The 24,138-nt window shown below is 44.3% G+C and overlaps 1 protein-coding gene across 2 annotated transcripts in view; it reads left to right on the forward strand.

Annotated features, from left to right (window-relative positions):
• Window positions 1–22,924, forward strand: part of ppm1aa (protein phosphatase, Mg2+/Mn2+ dependent, 1Aa) — a 38,933-nt gene extending 16,009 nt beyond the window's left edge. Inside the window, exons 4-6 of one of the 2 annotated variants that reach the window (XM_072491773.1) lie at window positions 87–198; window positions 3,717–3,771; window positions 18,495–22,924. In XM_072491773.1, coding sequence (XP_072347874.1) covers window positions 87–198; window positions 3,717–3,771; window positions 18,495–18,542 — 215 coding nt within the window. In that variant the 3' untranslated portion in view covers window positions 18,543–22,924. The remainder of the gene's footprint in view (window positions 1–86; window positions 199–3,716; window positions 3,772–18,494) is intronic. The other variant, XM_072491782.1, reaches the window with a different exon arrangement.
• The last annotated feature ends 1,214 nt before the right edge of the window (window positions 22,925–24,138 follow it).

Genomic DNA, 24,138 nt, shown 5'->3' on the forward strand with positions numbered 1-24,138 from the left:
AGTGTTTCAAATGTTGAAGTTCTGATATATGCATATAGTTTTGATATGCACATGCCACTGACCCAGAAGTCCTTCTGATTCCCCAGAAATCTTTGAGAAGCAGGGTGCTGAGGGGCTACCAGGTCTAGTCCACGTGATGCGTGCTTTGTCGTTGGAGAGCATTCCAAACCTCCCACCAGGAGGTGAACTGGCCAGCAAGTGAGTGTACAATGTGTGTAATCATAACCTTTAACAATCCACTTGCACTGTTGAAAGGAACTTAAAGGGGGCTGCTAATCATCTGCAAATAAAGCTTCCCTTTCCAGCACAACACTTGGCTCCTTAACTGACTTTTTTAATTGTAAGAATGGATGTTATTCCTAGAACAAAGAGAACAAACTTTGACCGACTCAGCATTTCAGTGCGGCATATTTGATTTTGAAAAAAAGTGGTGATGAATATATTGAGGATTACCTGAAAATGTAACTTGGTGTAGTTAATGGGGTAGTATATAATCAGTTATATTTTATACATGATGATTAACAGTCCCATTTTAGCCCCACACAGGTCAAAATAAAATGAATGTTCTTTCATCGCAGTATTAATGCTGAAAGTTATAGGTGCTACAAATTAAATGATCAATACATTCAAACATACATAGTGGAAGGAAAACTAGTATTCACTTAAATGCACAAAATGGATAACCAATACATTTTGTCCCCTATGAATGGTTTTGATCTGCTAATGTACTTAAAATTTGGCAATTATTATAATTTTAAAGCTGCAATATCCTTTTGCTTTGAGCTTCTTGAATTGTAATAAAAGCTATCAAATTAAACCTGTTGTTTGCCTTCACAAATACAGGACCTCTATACATTAAACTTTGTCAGGGAGTTCATTCAATTCCTGTTCAAATAGAAATAAAAAACAATCTGAATAAGATATGAAAAGGATACTGCAGCTATTTAAGTGAAGTTTTGCATGGTTACGGTGGATTGGGAGAAGAAATTTGCATTCTCATTTGACTTCTGTTCATCGAAAAAAATGTGCTTGTAATTGTTGATTCATAGTCCAGTGTAAGTATGCCTTACAACTAATATAGCTAAAGCAGTTTGTATTTACAAATGTACAAGCATTGCATAATTGATTTCTCACCTGGTAGGGAAATTCTTTACATTGTTACGGTAATGACCTTGAGTACGTTGCATGGCAACAACCTGACTTTATCTGACTAATATGAAAAATAGTCTATATATAACACAAAAAAATCAATTATATTATGTTTTAAATGCTTTTTCTTCTGAGTAAATAATGCCGTGCAATTAGCAACTCAGATGAATGGTTAGGTATGTCACATGTAAATCATTTAAATTGTAGCCCAAGTGACCTGAATGTGTAGGCTGCTAGAAAATAAAATAGAGATGACATCTGGATGCAAATCTGTCCATTCTATTGGTCCAAAATAGTGGTTTATAAATTAATTGCAGAAAGTAGAAACCATTTTAGAGAATTTTTTATTTTTGTTGCTGAATGTTGCTAAAGTTTTTAAGTTTAAAATTATCCACAGAACCGTGTTCTAAATCCTTACCTTGGTTTAATTCATGTAATTATGGGGTTGGATGATGAGGTAATCCAGCCAACTGCATCTTGAATTCAATTATTTAGAAATTAAACTACTTTTCTTTACTGCCCCATTTGTGTATGGTGTGCTTCCCATCCATAACCATAATTTGTAAGCGAAAAGCTATCCTGTTCTCATCTATATTTCATTTAAATTTGAATGTATATGGTACTCTCACAATCTGATATGAATTGTTCCTGGCTGTGATCATTTGCAAGAATTGAAACACTTCATGCCTTAAACTGACTTTATGTGCTTTCTGTAATACTGCAGGTGAAAATAAACAATATAAAACTTGGTGGTACCCTTGAAGGTTTGACAGATTAAGATGTACACAGTTGCATCTTTAGTGTGGTAAAATGTCCCAAGACACTTCACATGAAGTTATCAAACAAAATTTGACACTGAATCACACAAGACGATTTTGGGACAGGTGACCAAAATCTTGGTCAGAGATAGGTTTTAAGGAGCATCTTCAAGGAGGAGAGAGAGCTGAAGAAGGGCAACGGTTTAAAGAGGGAATGCCAGAGTTTACGTCTTGGTATTTGAAAACACAACTGCCAATGTAAGAGCAATTAAAGTAGGAGATGCACAAGGGACAAGAATTGGAGGACCACAGTGAATTACAGCGGTTGCAGGGCTGGAAGAGTCTGCAGAGATAGAGAGGGATGAGGTCATGGAGAGATTAAAAGAACCAAGGGTGAAAATTTAAAAATTTGAGGCATTACTTATCTTTGGGCCAACGTAGGTCAATAAACACAAGGATGATGGCTTAATAGAACTTGAGAGTTAGGATATAGTCGCAGAGTTTTTGCTCGGTGGAAGATTTCGGCCAACTATGAGAGTGTTGGAGTAGCCAAGCCTAGAATGCAAAGTCTTGGATGAAATTTCTGTAGAAGGTGAGCTGAGGCTAGGCAGAACTGACAATATTCAGGAGTGGAAGTAGGTGGTCTTGTAATGGACAGAATATATGGTTGGAAGCTTAATGCCATGGCAGATATGGCAGCAAAGTTGTAAATTGTCTGATTCAACCTGAGACGTTTGCCAGGCAGAGGGATGGAGTCAGTTGCTAGAAAATTGAGTTTATGGTGAAAACTGAAGACTGGTCATAGAGGTCTTCCCAATATTTAATTGGAGCAAATTTCTGAATATTCGGCTGAATTCTGAATCAGTGCAAAGTGAAGCCATTGCAGGTAATTTCCTTGCTACTGCTGGGTGTATGAGTGGAACCAGACAAGGGCAGTCCCACACAGTTGAACAAACAGGTTTTGAGAAATATTCAGTAAAAAAACTTTAGATTAAATTCAGATATATTTTTAAACTGGTGAAGAATACTATAAAGTAACAATAATTCTGGCCAAAATAACTAAACACCAGCAATGATGGTTACCTGTGCGAACTTTGCTGAAAACCATTTTGACTTTGTATATCAATTTGTGTGGAGCACTTAAATGTAAGCCATTCCCCATGGAGTACTAACTTACTGTTGCAATTCATAAAGGTTAATAAAACTGAATAAAATTGTGAAGTCAATATGATTTGCCACACACAAGGCATCAAAAATGGAGCTGTACGTACAGGTCCTCGTTTGGCAATCAAAAGTAAGTGGTGTTTTCAATTGCTTTCATAATTTAACTTTTTATTTCACAGTTATTTTATAGTTCAATCATCGGGTGCTCTATAGTAGTTATGAATGACTTTTCAATGTAAATTTTATACATCTCTAAGCTGCTCTCACTAGTATAGAACCATCTAAGTGTTGTACACTTCACTAAGTTTTAGTAAAGCTGATGCACAATTTGCTATTTTGACTCTTCTGAAATCAAGAAACTAACATGCCAGTGAATGGTTGAAAACAGTTTGGATGGTGAGAATACTGATATACTGTCATACATGCAGCACTGTCATCATTTATTTTAGTAACATCAGGTTGTGAGAAGTCAAATTAAAAAGTTCTGAATGATTTGTTGAAGCATAATTTTAAAAAAATTATTTACAAATCATGCTGCAACTTCAGAAGCATTTTTATTTTATTTAAGTGTCCTTTTCATGTTAACATACTCTTGAATATGCAGCTGAAAAATCAATTTTAAGTTCAATTTTTAATTTTATTTAGGCGGAGTGTTATTGAAGCAGTTTACAACAGACTGAATCCCTGTAGGGCTGACGCAGTGAGTAACCACATTTCTAAAGCAAATGCCTTAATGTTTATTATTTCTATCCAGGAAACTTGTATAATTGTAATAGCAAACTCCTTTATATATGGCTAGACCAATAGATGCCAGTAACTTATGATAGAAATTCTGAACCTTTGTGCTTAAGACAAAGTTGTTTTCAAACTGAAAACCTACCATTATTAGCAATGGTACTTGTATATTGTTAAACATCACTTTTCACATTACCAACCGTATGGATAAAAATAAATTGAAAACAATATTTCAGTATAAAAAGAGGCTTTTTGGCATGTTGTACTTTTGCTGGCTCTTTAAAGAAGTTATCCAGCTTGGCACCACACCCCAACTTTTTCCCCTAAAGAATACAAATTAGTCTTCTTCAAGTACATGTTCAATTGCCTTTTGAAAGTTACTGTGGAATTTGATTCGTCTCAGTTTTCAGGTGGTGTGTTCCAGATCTCAATGGCTTTCTGTGTGAAAATAATTCTCATTCTTCCTCTCATCCTTTCCACTATTATTTTAAATCTATGACTACTGATTTACTGTCCCACTTGCCAGAACAAGTATGGGGACTATCGAAAGCCCTCCTGATTTTGAGTGCCACTATTCAGTCTTCCAATAACCTTCTCAGCTGTAAGGCGAACAATCCCAGATTTTCCAATATATCTGCATAACTACAGTCCCTCATTCCTGTTATCACCTTGACAAAGCTGCTCTGTATCCTCCCAAAAATGATGACATCCTTCCTAAAGTGCGATGCCCAGAATTGTAAACAATACGACAGCTGAGGCTTTAACCAGTAACTTGTAGAAGTTTGACATGGTTTCCTTGATTTTGCCTTCAGTATCCTAGCCAAGTGACCTGTGTGTTTTTTTAACTGCATTATCAACTTGCCATGGCCTGCAAAAAATTACGAATATGCACCCAATGTCTCTCTGCCCTGGCATCCCCTCAAAATAGTACTATTTAGGCGACAATGCCTCGCATGTTCCTCCCAAAGTTAATCACTTGACACTTAATCTGCATGAAATTGCATCTGCTTTATGTCTACCCAATTCACCAGTCTATGTGCTTCTGAACTCTGCTACTATCCTGTTCGCTATTTACTATGTTGGCACATTTTGTGTCATCAACCAACTTCAAAATTGTACTCTCTGTACACAAGTCCAGGTCATTTATATACGAAGCAAGAAAAGCAATGGTCCGATTGCTGGGACCTAACTGCATATTTCTCAGAAAACCATCTGTTCACCATTGCACATTCTCTGAACCAGTAGTCAATTACATACCCAAGTTATAATCATCCCTTTAATACTGTGTTTTTCAAATAGATCTGTTAAGTGGCACTTTATCAAACATCTTTTTAAAGTCCATATGTAAACATCTACACTATCTTCATCGAACACCTCTTGTTACTCTATCAAATAATTCAATGAAATTTACAGACATCAGCAGTCTTCAACAAATTTATTGTGGCTATCTATTGACCCTGCTTCCCCAAGTGGGAATTAATTTTGTCTTTGATAATGGTCTCACAGAAAAATAGAATTGTTACCGCGTAGAAGAAGGCCATTTGGCCTTTCGTGTCTACACCGGCTCTCCAAAAGAGCACCTTGACTTACTGCCTTTACCCTGTCTTTTCCCCATAGCCCTGCACATTGTTTCTATTCAAGCTGGTTTAGCTCAGTGGGCTAGACAGCTGGTTTGTGATGCAGAACACGGCCAGCAGTGTGGGTTCAATTCCTGTACCAGCTTACCGAACAGGCGCCGGAATGTGGTGACTAGGGGCTTTTCGCAGTAACATCATACTTGTGACAATAAACGGTTATTATTATTATTATTATTAAGTAATCATCTGATGCCCTCTTGAATGCCACCGATTAAACCTGTCTCCATCACACTTCCAGGCAGTGCATTCCAGGCCTGAACCACTTGTTGTGTGAATATGTTTTTTCTTTCACATTTGCTTCTTTAGCAAATCACTTTAAATCTCCGCTTCTTCCTTGAACAGAGGCCTGAACAATCCCGATCCACTAACACTCTTCTGTTTTTTTTAACTGCATTATCAACTTGCCATGGCCTGCAAAAAATTACGAATATACACCCAATGTCACTGCCCTGACATCCCCTCAAAATAGTACTATTTAGGCGACAGTGCCTCTCATGTTCCTCCCAAAGTTAATCACTTGACACTTAATCTGCATGAAATTGCATGTGCTTTATGTCTACCCAATTCACCAGTCTATGTCTTTCCGAACTTGTCTGTCTGAACTTGTCCTCTCAGTCAACAATTTCTCCTTTTGACATGTCTCATGTCCTCCAAACCAAAGGTGTGGCTATGGGTACCCGCATTAAGCCCAGTTTTGCCTGTCTCTTTGCGGGGAATGTGGCACATTCCTTGTTCCAGTCTGGCCCCATCCCACAACTCTTTTATCGGTACATCGACGGCTGTTTAGGTGCCACTTCATGTTACCTTCTGGACCTGGAAAAATGTATTAATTTCGCTTCCAATTTCTACCCCCCTACCACCTTCACATGGTCCATCTCCGATACTTCTCTTCCATTTCTTGACTGTTCTAATTCAATTTTGGGGGATAAACTGACCACTAAATCCATTACAAATCCACTGACTCCCACGGCTACCTCGACTTGCGCTCTTCACACCTCACATCCTGCAAGGACTTCATCCCATTCTCTCAATTCCTTCACCTCCGTCACATCTATTCTGATGCCACTTTCCAGAACGGTGCTGTTGACATGTCTTCATTCTTCCTTCATCATGGTTTCTCACCCACTGTGGTTCACAGGGCTCTCAACCATGTCCGACCCAATCCCGCACCTCTGCCCTCACCCACTTTCCTCCCAGAACCAGGTTAGGGTCCTCACTTTTCACCCCATCAGCCTCCGCATTTAAAGAATCATCCTCTGCTAGTTCTGCCAACTCCAGCATGATTCATAAAATTTAGAATTTACAGTGCAGAAAGAGGCCATTCGGCCCATCGAGTCTGCACTGCCCCTTGGAAAGAGCATCCTACTTAAGCCGACGTCTCCACCATATCCCTGTAACCCAGTAACCCCACCTAACCTTTTGGACACTAAGGGCAATTTAGCATGGCCAATCCACCTAACCTGCACATCTTTGGACTGTGGGAGGAAACCGGAGCACCCGGAGGAAATCCACGCAGACACGGGGAGGAAGTGCAAACTCCACACAGACACACCCGAGGCTGGAATTGAACCCGGATCCCTGGAGCTGTGAGGCAGCAGTGCTAACCACTGTGCCACCATGCCGCCCATAACACCAAACAGATCTTCCCCTCACTCCAGCTGTCAGCATTTTGCAGGAACCATTCCCTCCGAATACCCTGGTCCACTCCTCCATCACCCCCAACACCTCACCTCTTCCCACGGCACCTTCCCATGCAATTGCAGAAGGTGTAACACCTGCCCCTTGACCACCCCCCTGCTCACCATCTCAGGCCCTAAACACTCTTTTCAGGTGAGGCATGTGCACCTCTTTCAATCTGGTCTATTGTATTCGCTGCTCCCAGTGCGGTCTACTCTTTGGTGAGACTAAACGCAGACTGGGTGACCGCTTTGCAGAACACTTCCGGTCCATCCACAAGCAGGACCCAGACCTTTACCGTCGCTTGCCATTTCAACTCTCCGTCCTGCTCTCATGTCCACATGTCTATCCGTGGCCTGTTGCAATGTTCCAGTGAAGCCCAGTGCAAACTGGAGGAACAGCATCTCACCTTCCGATTAGGCATGTTACAGCCTTCTGCACTTAACATTGAGTTCAACAAATTCAGGCTGTGAACTCTCTCCTCCACCTTCACCCAATTTTTATTTCTATCAATTTGTTTTCATTTTAATTTCTTCCCTTGGGGCGTCAAGGAATTGGAAAGGGATTGAGCACAGGGGTGCCGAACATAGGGTCTCGCTGTATGGGAACGACCTGCAGTTAAATATCTCGGACCCGGTGGGCAGCATTTGGAGGAATTATGGAGATTTGGGGGGAATTCGGCTGGTTTGTGGGATATGAATTGAACATGGGTAAGTGTGAGGTGTTCCCGATTAATGCCAGAGGGCAGGAAAGGAGACTAGAAGAGTTGCTGTTGAAGGTGTTGGGGGCGAGTTTCATGTATTTGGGTATCAAAGTGGCGCAGTTGCATAAATTGAACTTGGCTTGATTGATGGAGCAGATGAAGGCACATTTTAAGAGGGGGGGGTGTGTTGCTACTGTCGCTGGCAGGCCGGGTGCAGACAGTGAAAATGACAGTGCTGCCTAGGTTTCCATTTGTGTTTCAGAACCTCCCTATCTTTGTCCCCAAGTCGTTCTTTAGGAAGGCCAATGGGCTGATTTCTGGGTTTGTGTGGGCACCCCGTGGGTGCGGCGGGCTTTTTTGGAAGGGGGAGCGGCTGGTATGCCGAATATGATAACTTATTATTGGGCAGCGAATATTGCAATGGCGAGGAAATCGACAGTGGGGGAGGGATTAATGTGGGGGCGGGTGGAGGTGGCGTTGTGTAGGGGAACAAATCGGGGCTTAGTTGTGGCACCTTTACCATTCTCGCCGGCCAGGACTCTGAGCCCAGTGGTGGTGTCGGCCCTACGCGTGTGGAGACAGTGGAGGCAGTGTTTGGGGCTGGAGGGTGCCTCGTTGTGGATACTGATCTGTGACAACCATAGGTTTGCGCTGGCAGATCTGGATGCGAGGGTTTGGGAGTGACAACAGGCAGGGATTGAGTGCTTTGGGGACTTGTTTATAGGGGGAAAATTTGCAGGGCTGGTGGACTTGGGGAATGTCTTTAGGTACCTGTAGTTCGGGATTTCATGAGGAAAGATCCTTTGGGTTGCAGGACAAGTTGCTGTCGAAGGATGAAATAGGGGAGGGGAGGGTGTTGGATTATTTATAAGGAGTTGATGGAGTGGGAGGGAGCCCTGGTGGGGGATATTAAGCATAAATGGGTAGAGGATCTGGGAGGGGAGGTGGGTGCTGAGATGTGGGCGGAGGCTTTGCGGCGAGTGAACACGTCCTCGTCGTGTGCGAGGTTAAGCCTCATCCAGTTTAAGATGATGCATAGGGCCCACATGATGATGCGAGGATGAGTCGATTCTTCGAGGGGGTGGAGGATAGGTGTGCAGGAGTCCTGCAAATCACATTCACATGTTCTGGCCGTGTCCAAGACTGAGGGGGTTCTGGCAGGGGTTCTCGGGTGTGATGTCTGAGGTGTTGGGTGTGGGGGTGGTTCTGAGTCCAGAGGTGCCGATATTTGGGGTGTCGGAAGTCCTGGGATTCCAGGTGGTGAGAGAGGTTGATGTTTTGGCCTTTGCCTCCCTGATATCCCGGAGACGGATTTTGCTGGGGCGGTGAGACTCCGAGCCACCGAAAGCGGGGGTGTGGGTGAGTGACCTGGCGGAATTCCTAAGGCTGGAAAAGGTCAAGTTCGCTCTGCGAGGGCCAGCAGAGGCGTCCAGCAGTCGAAGCCATTTATCAGTTTCTTTAAAGAGGATTGAGGGATCAGCAAGGGGGTTAAAATGGAGAAGGTGGAATGTGGCGGGGTGTTGGTGTCAGGGGCTTATGGTTGTGTATTGAGTTGTTTTGCTCTTCTGATATTTTGTGTGTGTATATGTGAAAATGCCTTGAATAAAAATATTTTTTAAAAAGCCATCAGTATATCCAATGCAGGCAGAATTTCTTAATTTTTGGCACACACTACATAGTCTTTTTAAAAAATATTTTTTTAATTAAAGTTTTCATAAAATATCAATAACAAAATGAAAAAAGAACCCAACAGGGTTAAGTACAAAACACAGTCTAGAAAAGTTACCCTCCATACCCCCCTCCCCCCTGTACTTAAATAATAAATTAACATTAACACCCCGACTTAACACAACAGGTATATACACCCCCTCAGACCCTTCAGTGTAAATAACAAAAACAAAAATAAAGTAACCCCCCCCCCCCCCCGGAGTTGCTGCTGCCATTGACCAATGTCTATCGTTCTGCCAGAAAGTCTAAGAACGGTTGCCACCGCCTAAAGAACCCTTGTACCGACCCTCAAGGCAAATTTCACCCTCTCCAATTTAATGAACCCTGCCATATTGCTGATCCAGGATTCCACGCTTGGGGGCCTCACATCCTTCCACTGAAGAAGAATCCTTCGCCGGGCTACCAGAGACTCAAAGGCCAGAATACCGGCCTCTTTCGCCTGCTGCACTTCCACCTCCTCTGCCACCCCAAATATTGCGAGCCCCCTGCCCGGTTTGACCCTGGATCCTACCACCCTCGACACCGTCCTCGCTACGCCCTTCCAAAATTCCTCCAGCGCTGGGCATGCTCAGAACATATGGGTGTGATTTGCTGGGCTCCCTGAGCACCTAACACACCTGTCCTCATCCGCAAAAAACGGCTCATCCTTGTCCCGGTCATGTGTGCCCTGTGCAGCACCTTAAACTGTATGAGGCCGAGCCTCGCGCACGATGAGGAAGAGTTCACCCTCCCTAGGGCATCTGCCCACGTCCCTTCCTCAATCTCCTCTCCCAACTCCTCCTCCCACTTAGCTTTCACCTCCACCACCGAGGCTGCCTCCTCCTCCTGCATCACCTGGTAAGTTTCCGAGATCTTCCCCACTCCCACCCACCCCCCCGAGAGCACCCTGTCCTGTACTGTGTGTGGCAGTAGCCGCGGGAATTCCACCACCTGCCGTCTGGCAAACGCCCTTACCTATAAGTACCTGAAGGTGTTTCCCGGGGGGAGCCTGTACTTCTCCTCCAGCTCACCCAGGCTTGCGAACTTCCCGACCACAAACAGGTCCCCCAACTTTCGTATCCCTGCCCTGTGCCACCCCAAAAACCCTCCACCTGTCCTCCCTGGGGCGAACCGGTGGTTCCCCCGTATTGGGGTCCACGCGAGGCCCCAACTTCCCCCGTATGCCGCCTCCACTGCCCCCAAATTTTGAGGGCAGCCGTCACCAACGGGCTCGTGGTATACCTCTTTGGAGGGAGCAGCAGCGGCGCCGTTGCCAGCGCCCCCAGACTCGTACCCACACAAGACGCCGTCTCCAGCCTCTTCCATGCAGCCCCCCCCCCAATCACCCACTTGCTCACCATTGTTGCATTGGCGGCCCAGTAGTACCCACAGAGGCTGGGCAGCGCCAGTCCCCCCCTATCTCTACTCCGCTCCAGGAACACCCTTCTCACCATCTTGAGTCCCTCGCGCTCACACAAACCCCATTATACTCCTGTTAACCCGCCTAAAAAAAGCCTTCGGGATAAACACGGGGAGGCACTGGAACAGGAACAAAAACCTTGGGAGCACCGCCATTTTGATTGACTGCACCCTACCCGCCAAGGACAGCGGCAACGCGTCCCACCTCTTGAACTCCTCCTCCATTTGCTCCACCAGCCTTGAAAGTTAAGTCTATGCACGGCCCCCAGCTCCTGGCCACCTGGACCCCCAAATACCTGAAGCTCCTCTCCGCCCTTTTTAGTGGGAGCTCGCCAATCCCCCTCTCCTGGTCCCCTGGGTGAACCACGAACAGCTCGCTCTTCCCCATGTTGAGCTTGTATCCCGAAAAGTCCCCGAATTCTCTAAGAATCCTCATTACCTCCGGCATTCCCCCCACTGGGTCCGCCACATACAGCAGCAGGTCGCCCGCATAGAGCAACACCCTATGCTCCTCCCCACCCCGCACCAACCCCCTCCAGTTCCTTGACTCCCTCAGTGCCATAGCCAGGGGTTCAATCGCCAGTGCGAAGAGCAGGGGGGACAGGGGACACCCCTGCTTCGTCCCTTGGTGCAACCGAAAGTATTCGGACCTCCTCCTGTTTGTGGCCACACTCGCCATCGAGACCTCATACAACAGCCTAACCCACCTGACAAACCCCTCCCCAAACCCAAACCTCTTCAGCACCTCCCACAGGTACCCCTACTCTACCCTATCGAAGACTTTCATCGCCACCACTATCTCCGCCTCCTTCGCTGGCATCATGATAACGTTCAAAAGCCTCCGCACATTCGCGTTCAACTGCCTCCCCTTCACAAACCCCGTCTGGTCTTCATGGATGATCTGCGGCACACAATCCTCAATCCTCGTGGCTAAGACCTTCGTCAGCACCTTGGCATCGACATTTAGCAAGGAAATCGGTCTGTAAGACCCACACTGCAGGGGATCCTTGTCCCGCTTCAGGATCAAGGAGATCAGTGCCCGGGACATCGTCGGGGGCAAAGCCCCCCCCCTCCCTTGCCTCATTGAAGATCCTGACTAGCAACGGGCCCAACAGGTCCATATATTTTTTTAGAGAATTTGACCGGGAAACCGTCCGGCCCCGGTGCCTTCCTCGCCTGCATGCTTCCTATCCGGGGCCCCCAATCCCGCCACCAGTCCCTCTTCCACCTTTGGAAACCTCAATTGGTCCAGGAAGCGGCCCATCCCTCCTTCCTCCCGTGGGAGCTCGGATCGGTACAATTCCTCGTAAACATCCCTGAAGACCCCATTGATACCAACCCCACTCCACACCACACTCCCTCTCCTGTCCTTAACTCCCCCGATCTCCCTAGCTGCGTCCCGCTTCCGAAGCTGATGCGCCAGCATCCGGCTTGCCTTTTCCCCATACTCGTAAATCGCCCCCTGGGCCTTCCTCCACTGCACCTCTGCCTTTCTGGTGGTCACCAGGTCGAATTCGGCCTGGAGGCTGCGCCTCTTCCTCAACAATCCTTCCTCTGGCACCTCCGCATACCTCCTGTCTACCCTCACCATCTCCCCCACCACCCTCTCCCGCTCCCTCCGCTCCTTGTGGGCCCTAATGGAGATCAGCTCTCCCCTCACCACCGCCTTCAGCGCCTCCCATACCATCCCCACTCGGACCTCCCCATTGTCGTTGGTCTCCAAGTACCTCTCTATACTTCCTCTGACCCGCTCGCTCACCTCGTCTGCCAACAGCCCCACCTCCAAGCGCCACAGTGGGCACTGGTCCCTCTCCTCCCCCATCTCCAAGTCCACCCAATGCGGGGCGTGGTCCAAAATGGCTATTGCCGAATACTCAGCTATCAGCGCCCTACTCAATGAAAAAGTCGATTCGGGAATAAGCCTTATGGACATGTGAGAAGAATGAAAATTCCCTAGCCCCCGGCCGTGCAAATCTCCAAGGGTCCACCCCTCCCATGAGGTCCATAAACCCCCTCAGCACTCTAGCCGCCGCCGGCTTCCTACCTGTCCTAGACCTGGAGCGATCCAGTGCCGGATCCAGCACCGTGTTGGAAGTCTCCCCCCATTATCAGGCCCCCCACTTCCACGTCTGGGATCCGACCCAGCATACGCCGCATAAAACCCGCATCGTCCCAATTCGGGGCATACACATTGACCAGTACCACCCTCTCCCCCTGCAACTTACCACTTACCATTACGTACCTACCGCCATTATCTGCCACAATGCTCGACGCCTCGAATGACACCTTCTTTCCCACCAAGATCGCCACCCCTCGATTTTTGGCATCCAGCCCCGAGTGAAACACCTGACCTACCCACCCTTTCCTCAATCTTACCTGGTCTGCCACCTTCAGGTGTATCTCCTGGAGCATAACCACACCCGCCTTGAGCCCCTTCAGGTGCGCGAACACGCGGGCCCGCTTAACCGGCCCATTCAGTCCCCTTACATTCCAGGTTATCAGCCGGATCAGGGGGCTACCCGCCCCCCCCCCCTCCCCCACCGACTAGCCATGACCCCCTCCTCAGCCAGCCGCGCGCCCACACCCCACACCTGGCCCGTTCCCCACAGTGGCATGCCCCCTTCTCGACCCCCCCAATTCTCTCCAGCTCTCCCTTGACCATAGCAGCAGCAACTCGATCCCTACCCCCTCCAAAATCCCGGGCTAGGACCCACCATAGCTGATTTACTCCCCCCATTGCACTTCCGCAAGTCAGCTGACTCCTGCTGACCCTGGCCAGTCCCGCCTCTCCTTCGACTCCTCCCATTGTGTGACACACCCTCCTCTCCCGTTCTCCATCCATAGGCTCTCCCTCTCCCCCTTCCATTCTAAGCGCGGGAAACAACCCTCGCTTCCCCGCCCCGGCCCCACCCCCTCCAGTCTCCAGCGCGGGAAAAAGCCTGCACTTTCCACCTACCTGGCCCCGCCACCTCTGACGCAGCTCCTTTTACAGGCCCGATCCCCTCACCCCCGACTTGGGCCTCCCCCTCCCCCACGTGGCCTCATCTCACCGCCGTCCACCACCCCTGTTCTGTTTTCCTACCCCTCTCCAAGAGCCCCCCCGACCAACCCAACCAAAACAGTGCCCAACCCACCCCAACCACCCTCACCGACCCGAAAGAGAAAAACACAGAGAAAACGAAACCAGGAGCAAAGCAAAGGCCCCCCCTCAAAAAATAAAAATAACATATCAATCGCAGTCCCCAATCGCCCATCCTGACCCTCAAACTGTGTCCAACTCTCGGCCTGAACAAAGGCCCATGCCTCCTCTGGAGACTCAAAATAATGGTGCCGGTCCTTGTAGGTGACCCACAGTCGCGCAGGCTGCAACATGCCAAACTTCACCCCCTTCCTGTGCAGCACCGCCTTCGCTCGATTGTATCCGGCCCTCCTCTTCGCCACCTCCGCACTCCAATCCTGATATATCCGAACCTCCGCGTTCTCCCACCTGCTGCTCCTCCTCCTTGGCCCACCTGAGCACACACTCCCGATCGACGAACCGATGGAACCTCACCAGCACGGCCCGCGGAGTCTCGTTAGCCTTGGGCTTCCTCGCCAGCACTTTAAGGCCCCTTCCAGCTCCAGGGGCCCCTGGAAGGACCCCGTTCCCATCAGCGAGTTCAACATGGTGAACACATAGGCCCCCACGTCCGGCCCCTCCGGGAGGCCCAGAATCCGCAGATTCTTCCGCCTCGACCGATTCTCCATCTCCTCGAACCGCTCCTGCCATTTCTTGTGGAGCGCCTCGTGTGCCTCCACCTTTACTGCCAGGCCTAAGATCTCGTCCTCGTTGTCGGAGATCTTTTGTCGAGCCTCGCGGATCGCCACCCCCTGGGCCGCCTGTGTCTCCAGCAGCTTATCAATAGAAGCCTTCGTCGGCTCTAGCAGGTCCGCTTTAATCTCTCTGAAGCAGCGCTGGATACCCTCCTGCTGCTCCTCCGCCCACTGCATCCACGCTGCCTGGTCTCCGCCAGCCGCCATTTTGTTCTTCTTCCCTCGCACCTTCTTCGGGTCCACCACCACCTTTTTAGTCGCCCCGCTCCTAGTAGAAGCCATATACTATCGGGGAGCTGTTATAACCTCCTTCCCACACCGGGAAACGTTGAAAAAGTCCCGTTGGGGGCCCTGAAAAGAGCCCAAAAGTCCGTTTTTGCGGGAGCCGCCGAATGTGCGACTTAGCTCCTCATAGCCGCAACCGGGAGTCCGCACTACATAGTCTGTACGCCCATAGTGAATGGAGGCTTGACCCTGTCATCCATCACAATTGAAGTCTTCAAATTATCTGCTTCCTCCATAAACAGTAGCTTGTTAATATCATAGATTATCATAGAATTTACAGTGCAGAAGGAGGCCATTCGGCCCATCAAGTCTGCACCGGCTCTTGGAAAGAGCACCCCACCCAAGGTCAACACCTCCACCCTATCCCCATAACCCAGCAACCCCACCCAACACTAAGGGCAATTTTGGACACTAAGGGCAATTTATCAAGGCCAATCCACCTAACCCGCACATCTTTGGACTGTGGGAGGAAACCGGAGCACCCGGAGGAAACCCACGCACACACGGGGAGGATGTGCAGACTCCGCACAGACAGTGACCCAAGCCAGGAATCGAACCTGGGACCCTGGAGCTGTGAAGCAATTGTGCTAACCACTATGCTACCGTGCTGCCCTTAAGAGTATCTGTCGTTACTCTGAATCTTCATTCTTACTCCATTTTATTTCCTTCAAGTAAGATACCTCTTTGTGACAATCCACGTCAATTCTGTGTTCCATTCTAATCTTTTTGCAAGGTTTGGAAAAAGCAGTCCAAAGTGTGATCATTGGCTAGAGACAGAAGTTAATAGGTCCTGTGATAGCTCCTGCACTTCTTCACACAGTTTTCAACCTACAGCGCCACCATAGCAAGGCATCATGTTGAATCAAACCACTGTCTCTTGAAGGGGGAAAGCCTTGACCAATACCATAGATCACAAATGAGCTTAAGGGCAGAACTTTTGACCTCCTATGGGAACGAGCATGGAGGCAGGCAGGTATGAAAATACAAGCAGCCAGTTGGCGGGCTGGTTTGCCAGCTCCGACCTGCCCGTGGACCATTTCACCGGAAGTAGGAGTTGAATTACCAGGGATACTCGACAATAAACCAGGGATGGCCAGTTGAATTTGTTAAAGGTCTATTAATGCCGATTGTCAACGGCCAACTGGAATTTTCCAATCAGCATGCGGCCCCACTATGGCACTTGAACCTAGGCTAGTGGCTGGAGATGGCCCTTCCTGCCTGCTTGCCTGGCCACGGCTGCAACTCTCAATCTCGTGTGCACGTTCTTTCTGTCTATTGTGCTCTCTCTCGCATCCATTTTTCCTTGCGCTGTGTTCTCTTAACTCTTGCCGTTCCTCCTCCCTTGGGCAGCTACAACTTGAATTTAAGTCATTATTCCCGCTCTTAAAAAAAAAAATGATAAATTATAGGATTAACAATCTTAATTTCGAGTTTTTTTTCTAGGATCTGAGCATAAAATTTTGGGTGCCTGATTTTTTTGTCAGAATGGGATTAAGACTTGGAACAGGGAATAAAAATTGCAGGTTTGAACCTGAGCTGAGACTGAAGCCATGTTAGATTATAGAACATTTGAAGCAACATCAAAACTTGCAATCCCAAATAATAAGTTTGAGTTCCTCACATTTTCGTTTATCAAGGATTGATATTGATTCTACTTTGTTCTTCAAAGTGCGACCATACAATTTCTTTTTTCTGTTCTTCTTTGGTCCCTTTTTCCTTTCCATTTGCATACACTTGTGAATAAATCAGATAAAAGAGCCTTGCATCAAGCCTTGGTATGTTTTACCATTCCTCACTTTAGCATGTAAATATAGTGTTCGTATTCATGCAGTGTTAGAAAGAGGATGAAGAAGGAGCTACACGCTCAGTAAACAATTGCCATCTTGGAAAGCAGCAAAGATAGTGGGGGGGAACATAGTGTTGCTGTTTACAGATTGTCAGTTTGCTTCTGTTTTTAACTTTTGGGGGAAAAAAACATGCCTCAAACAAATTAGTGAATCAAACCTTCCAGTACTTATGTGATACCTGTGTGCCACAGCATACTGTTTATACTGTGCATTTTGCACTGAGCGTTTTTAAAACAGTGGGGGAAAAAGTCTGCACCTGAAAGCAGAAGCACCTCCTCTCGTTACATTTAGCTCATTTTTTAAAACAATGCTTTCAATCGCAAAAACTACCCCGTTGGCTGGAGACCAGAAAACTGTCTGCACGTTTGCTCATGCATGCATTGATCTCTACCAGCTCTAATGCCCATTGATCTCTGAGTATGTAGTCTAGTTGTAACCTCCTCCAAAGCTGCTGTCAGAACAGGTGGATGTAGTGTAAGGAAGTACAAACATCAGTTCATTCTTGAAACTAGTATCTTTTGAGATTTTATAACCTTAAAACCAATAGAAAGAGATCAAAATTAGTTACATCAATTATTTGTTTGTAATAATCTTTGTTGAAAGTTTTAGGTCACATCACTTGTGTTGAATGTGATAGGGCCATAGTACAAGTTCTAATTTCAGATTGAATTGATGTAGTCAGATGTAATATGTACCTACGCCTCTGGCCCCTTCCCAGACCCCTTCCTCCAATATACTTTTGTCGCTGTAAGATTACAGCGGTCTCCCAAGCGAATGCTTACTGCTGTAACTGGAAGGATTGACTCAGCAATGGTCTTTGCTGTTATGCGATCAGCTGATTTTCAAAAGTACAATATTAGTTTCACCAGTCATATATTTTTAATTTACTTTTCTCACTTCCATCCTACTGATTTGTATCTCCTGTCTGCTCCCCCAAGAAAGTTTCTACCAAGTGTGTGACGCCACATCAGAACTGAGAAATCCTGTGTGATTAGATCTGATGCACTGCCGTTGAATTTTAAGTGCTATTGCAATAAATTACTGTTTAAAATAAATTTAGAGTACCCAATTCATTTTTTTCAATTAATGGGCAATTTAGCGTGTTCAATCCACTTACCCTGCACATCTTGGGTTGTGGGGGCGAAACCCACGCAAACACTGGGAGAATGTGCAAACTCCACACGGACAGTGACCCAGAGCCAGGATCGAACCTGGGACCTCAGTGCCGTGAGACTGCAGTGCTACCACTGCGCCACCGTGCTGCCCTATAAATTACTTTTTAACTACAGTCATGTTTAAACGTTTAACTAAAAAGTCATAACGCAGTTGCATCAGAAAGTAACACTTGTGAAATTTGGAATCTAGAATAGCTGCTCTGTTTTTTTTAGTCAATATTTGATCACAGTGATATGAAATGAATCATGTGAATGGACAGGTTGACTTTGGCTGAGGTTGTTAAAATCCAAAGTTACGGGAGAGAGTGTTGGCAACTACCAGGAATTTATATTAAATATCTACCACCGAAATGTAAGTTTTGCATGTTATTTTAATGCAAACTATAATTCCAGTCAAAGTTATTATGGTTCTTAACTCTTTATAGTCTGGGTTGTCTCGATATTTCTGCACATTTTGGCATTCCAGACTTTAAAGGGATTTGCTTCTGTTTTTTTAAATCAAGGAACCTCCATCTCCTGATGATATGTGGTAACTGCCAACCAGGAAGCTTGCATACATCCACAATCAAGGCCACCACATATCCGCGAATCACAAGTCAGCAAAACATTTTGATTTTGCGAAGGAAATTCAAAAAGGGTGTGGATACAATACCAGAATTCAGTGACCAGCCATGATTCACCCAGGATCTGATTCAACTATAGTGGCCAAAAATACAGAAGATTTAATTATTTCTGCTATAAATTGGGCATTGTTTGTTTTAATCTTATTGACTTAGTGCAATTCTGTCTTTTAAAAGAAAACTTGCATCTATTTAATAGAGTATGATCTTTGAACAAAATGTACTGTATAGAAAGCCAACTGATATTCCTGTGGCACAGAAATAGCAGCCATGTATTTATTTGGTTTATCAAAAGAAGAATCCTCTTCATCCAAAGAAATTTTGTTTCAATCTTTAAATTGAGTCATGGGTGAGCTGTTCATCAAATTATGTCCAATACCAGAATGCTCTAAAATTTACATTTTGTGTTTGGCAGGCCAAGATCTTGTAGAGTTGCTCACTTGTTGAGTATGTCACAGATTAAACTTTGAATCATCATGTCCACATTACTATAGGTCTTTTAAAGCTGCTGTTACACTGTTGGGGCAAGTGATTTATTGAGAATTGTATAATGCCCTCTCTAAATTTGAAAAATCTGGCTGAGGTATATATATTGTTAAATGACAGAATGCCCCATGTCCTTGCTGTTAAATAAAATACCTATACCACACTATAAATTTTCACAGCATTTATACTTAACAGTTAGTTATAATATGTATACTTTAATGCTGCCTTTCCACATGACGCCTTTCCACTTCCAAAAATTAAAAATACATTAATGGATTTAAGCCTTCATTTATCTCGAATCTGATGGATGGACATAAGACCAAACCACAAATGTTGAGCATTAGCTTTGCTGTATCAGCTAATAGATATGTTGTCTGTAACAGCAAAGGTAATTTGATTAGCTTTTTTTCTGTCCAGGAGATGGCGACCTTTTACTGGATCATTTTACTTGGTCAAATCATCTAGAATGATAATATTGGCAACATTTATTGGTCAGTTGGTTGGATTGTCCAGTTGTTCAGCCAGCAATGAAATGGTAGCTTGGGACCACAGATCAGAAGTGAGCTGGATTATTGTTGTGCTTTAGAATGTCAAAATACTTCCACCATTGATCAGAAACATGTAAAAGCTTTGTTTACGATCTTTAATCAACCAAAGCTTTTAGTTGTTTTCTGTTATGTATTAATGATACGGTGAAAACAATGTCTCTCTAAAATTGTAGTGAGAAATTGATATATTATTGCACTTCAATAAGCATTCGTTACTGTTTGACAATCCATGATTATATTATAACCTCTAAATGATTCCCTAAAGGGTAAAAACACACTTCCAGGTGAATTTGGCTGGTCTTGAAAAAAATTGCTTATTGTCACACACAAGTAGGCTTCAAATGAAGTTACTGTGAAAAGCCACATTCCCCTAGGCGCCTGTTCGGGGAGGCTGGTACGGGAATTGAACCGTGCTATCACAAGCAATTCAAAATTGCACGTTTTTTAAAAATTGCTTTCAATGTTTATTTGTATTTAATATTTTATCAAATATTTAGTAACAGGATTACTTTCCCATTGGGCTAAATCTTTCATTAATTGTTTCCAACAGTGGAGGATTAAACAAAAAAGAGGTTTATTTCAGGGTGGGAAAGTTTTATATAAAGTGTGTTGTCCTGAGGACATGTGTCGTGATGGTACGGATTGTCTGGAGGTTGATCTGCATTTTCAGTGGGTTTAAGTACGTGGAAAGGAATTGGTTATGACACTGGATCAGGTTTCCATATACCACTGTGAGCAGACAGTCCAATGCAAGTGACTATTGAAAGAGCTTCCAGCTGTTTTCATGTTAAATGTAGATTGTGACATTGGATTTTCTTTTAATCTTGTCAGAGCAAAAAATATTTTCTTTTAGTTATCATGGTTTAAAATTGCATTGTATGGAGCTTCAACAGAATGAAATTCTAGTGATAGTAAAGTAGATGCTTCTTTTATAGTTTTGGTGTAGTGCTCCCTGGTCATAAAAGATTCAGCAATCAATCTTTGAGGACAATTTTTAAGTTTCTTTTAACACAACGGCTATAATTTCCATGTCAACTAAGGAAAAATAAGCAAAATGTTTTGAACTTTTCTTGTTACCCCCTAATTAATAAAGCAATGTAACTTTTGCATAAATATTGCTACTTCACTAATGGTCATCGTTAAAAATCTGAAATTGCTTTGGAAGCACCTTCGACTGAGTTATCTCCCATTTTCCCAATCTTTTCTTCGATCAAGGTGAATTTCAGCAGCTTATTAAACTCGAGACCCCTGATTGAATGGAGTCCACTGCTGTGCGATTCAAATAACGTCACCAAGGTTCCAGTAGCAATCATAGAATCTCTACAGTGCGGAAGAAGGCCATTCAGTCCATCGAGTCTGTACAAACCCTCTGAAAGAGCACTACACCCAATTCCACTTCCCGCCCCATCCCAATAACCCCTTAACCTAACCTACACATCTCTGGACACTAAGATGCAATTTACCATGGCCAATCCACCTAACCTGCACATCTTTGGGCCGTGGGAGGAAGCCAAAGCACCTGGGGAAATCCCACACAGAAACGGGGCGAATGTGCAAACTCCACACAGACAGTCACCGAAGGCCAGAATTGAACCTGGGTCCCTGGCCCTGTGAGGTAGCAGTGCTTATCACTGTGCCACCCACAATATTGTGAAGTCTTTTAAGAAAGCATTCTAATCCACCTCTCTTTGTGAAATTTTAAGATATACGAGTCAGAGATGGCTCCTGAAATAATATCGAACAGATCTTGTGCAGAAAATGATAAAGCCACGTGTTACTGTGCAAGATTAATAAACTTAATACGGATTTGATTTACCTCCTTAATAGAACGTGTGATTTTAAGTAAAGACTTTTTTGGCATCCATAATGAAATAAATAATCTTTGCTGGCAACACTGCTAATACATTTTTAAATAGTATTATTCCCAGCTGGATTTTCTAATCTGAGTGATTTGAAAACTATACTTGTGTCTGAGACGATAAACTGCAATTTTTGAATGAAATTAAATTTTTAAGTTAAATGAAGGATATGTTTTGTGTAGCCTGAGACATAAATATCTTCAAGTGAGGGTGACCAGATAACTTTCAAGTGACTGATTATGGAAATTCTGGTCAGCTTCAAAAGTAAAGATATTCATTAGATTATCAGACTGTTCATGGCCTATTCTACTTTGAACATTTGGGCTATTTTTCAATCAAACATTCGATAATTGATTGGAATGACAATTTTCATTGGAATATCATAACTCAAAATTGCATTGTTATTTCTGTACATAAGTGGTGGGGAAATACTGTTATAAGTATTTGAAACACTTAAAAAAAAATAAAAAAAATTGAGTGTTGTGGCTTTTAAGAGGGCAAGCCAACTCAGAATTTTGCTTATATTTTGCTTCAAGTTTTTGAACAACTGCAGATTTGATCTGAAGCATTGTTGTCTTTCTGATAAACTAAGTGCAAATTCACTTTATTCACTGTTGTGTTATAAATGTAAGACAAATGAACTTTCCCACCTACTGTTGCTTCGGTTGTGTTGTCAGAAAATGTAACTGTAATCACACCAGTTTGCCTTACTATGTTCTAGAATAACATTTGTCCCAGCACATTGCAAAAGAAGGGATTGTATGCCGTATTTGTCTAAAACTTGCTGTGCCTGTCTTAGAAGAAAACTTTGTGAATTGCCAGAAATATTCATCCTCTACAGAGATATTGTTTGTTTATAGTGTTCGTTATCAGCTTGCATCTTCATTTTGCTAGACTTCACTCGCACATTGATATATATTTTTTCAGATTAAAAGATAATGGCATTGGAAAATATTTTAATAACTTTAGCATAGAAAATAATTATGCTGTCAATGAGAAGTAATTTAAATTTTCTATTCCGTTTATCTTACACTAGAATGCATTGTTTGACGTGTAGAATGTGTAACAATACTTGGTACATTATTGTTCACAGCAATTAAACTGTTATTGGAAATTGAGATTGTGTTTACAAAAACTTGTTTATTGTATATTTTGTATAATGTACAATTCCAAAGGAAATACTGTGTGAATTTAGTTCCTAACTGTGAGATTGTACTATTTGTTTGGAGTCAGTTGAACAAATTGCATATGCCTGTGCATTGTTATGTTTGCAGACTGTGGTGGTTTGAAATATATTTATGGCTGAAGGTGCCATTAATTAAAGTGTCAGGCAATTGCATTATATTTTTGTGTTTTTATTAGAGTTGAATCATGAAGGTCACTTAAATGGGGTGCTAAGTAATTTTGTTTGTGACTTAATCTTCATCGATTTTTTAAATAAGGCAAAAACTTAAATTGTGCCTTGGAAAATTTACCTATTCATCTGAATTTATAACAAAAATAATATCCAAAATGGTTTTCTCATATAAAAAAATCAATGAGAAGACATTAATTGTGTGGTGTAGGTCGGTTTATAGGTTTTCAACATGCCACAGGGAAAGATACTGTTTTCTGATCTAAATTCCTGATCTCCTGGTCCTCAATGCAAGAATTGGAGGATAGACATTGCAGCAACATGAAGGGAAGAAAGGTCAGTCATCCTGGCTTGTTCTATACCCCCTCAAAATAATAGTTGAATCAAGAGCAATATTGGTGCATTTGGCCTGCCTGTGCATTATTGTAGTGTATGACCACAGGTGTGTTTTTTTATGTAGTTGACAAGTTTAGTGCGCAACTACTGAAATTTACTACTGACACTTTGCTTGTACTGCATATCAGTGTACAGATTTTTTGTCAACTTGCACCTGTTTTCCTTAAATCTCACATTCCTAACTCGGTGAATTACAAATTGACGGCACGCTGGCACAGTGGTTATTACAGTTGCTTCACAGCGCCAGGATCCCAGGTTCAATTCCCGGCTTGGGTCACTGTCTGTGCAGAGTCTGCATGTCCCCCCCGTGTCTGCGTGGGTTTCCTCTGGGTGCTCCGGTTTCCTCCCACAGTCCGAAGATGTGCAGGTTAGGGAAATTGGCCATTCTATATTGCCCTTAATGTCCAATATGGTTAGGTGGGGTTACGGGGATAAGGTGGGGATAGGGTGGAGGTGTGGGATTTGGTGGGGTGCTCTTTCCAAGGGTGGGTGCAGACTCGATGGGCCGAATGGCTTCCTTCTGCACTGTAAATTCTATGTGAATGATGTATGTGACAATTAGCTAGCAGCTAAACCCCAATTGTGCAGCATAAAGAAAAGTGAAATAAAAATAGGTAGTCAGAAACATTCCTTTAAAAAGACATAATAAATTGCTCAAAACATTTTTTGAAACTGGAATTTTATTTCTTGTTTGCTAAGTTGACCATTTGCCACGAGAACTAGCTTGTAACATACAAGTACATAAATATCTGAGCCCCATGATAATATCAGATGCTAGGTTTCCAGATATCTAATTTGGTTTGTTG

Source organism: Scyliorhinus torazame, chromosome 2 (genome assembly GCF_047496885.1).
Source record: "Scyliorhinus torazame isolate Kashiwa2021f chromosome 2, sScyTor2.1, whole genome shotgun sequence".
Classification (NCBI taxonomy): Eukaryota; Metazoa; Chordata; class Chondrichthyes; order Carcharhiniformes; family Scyliorhinidae; genus Scyliorhinus; species Scyliorhinus torazame.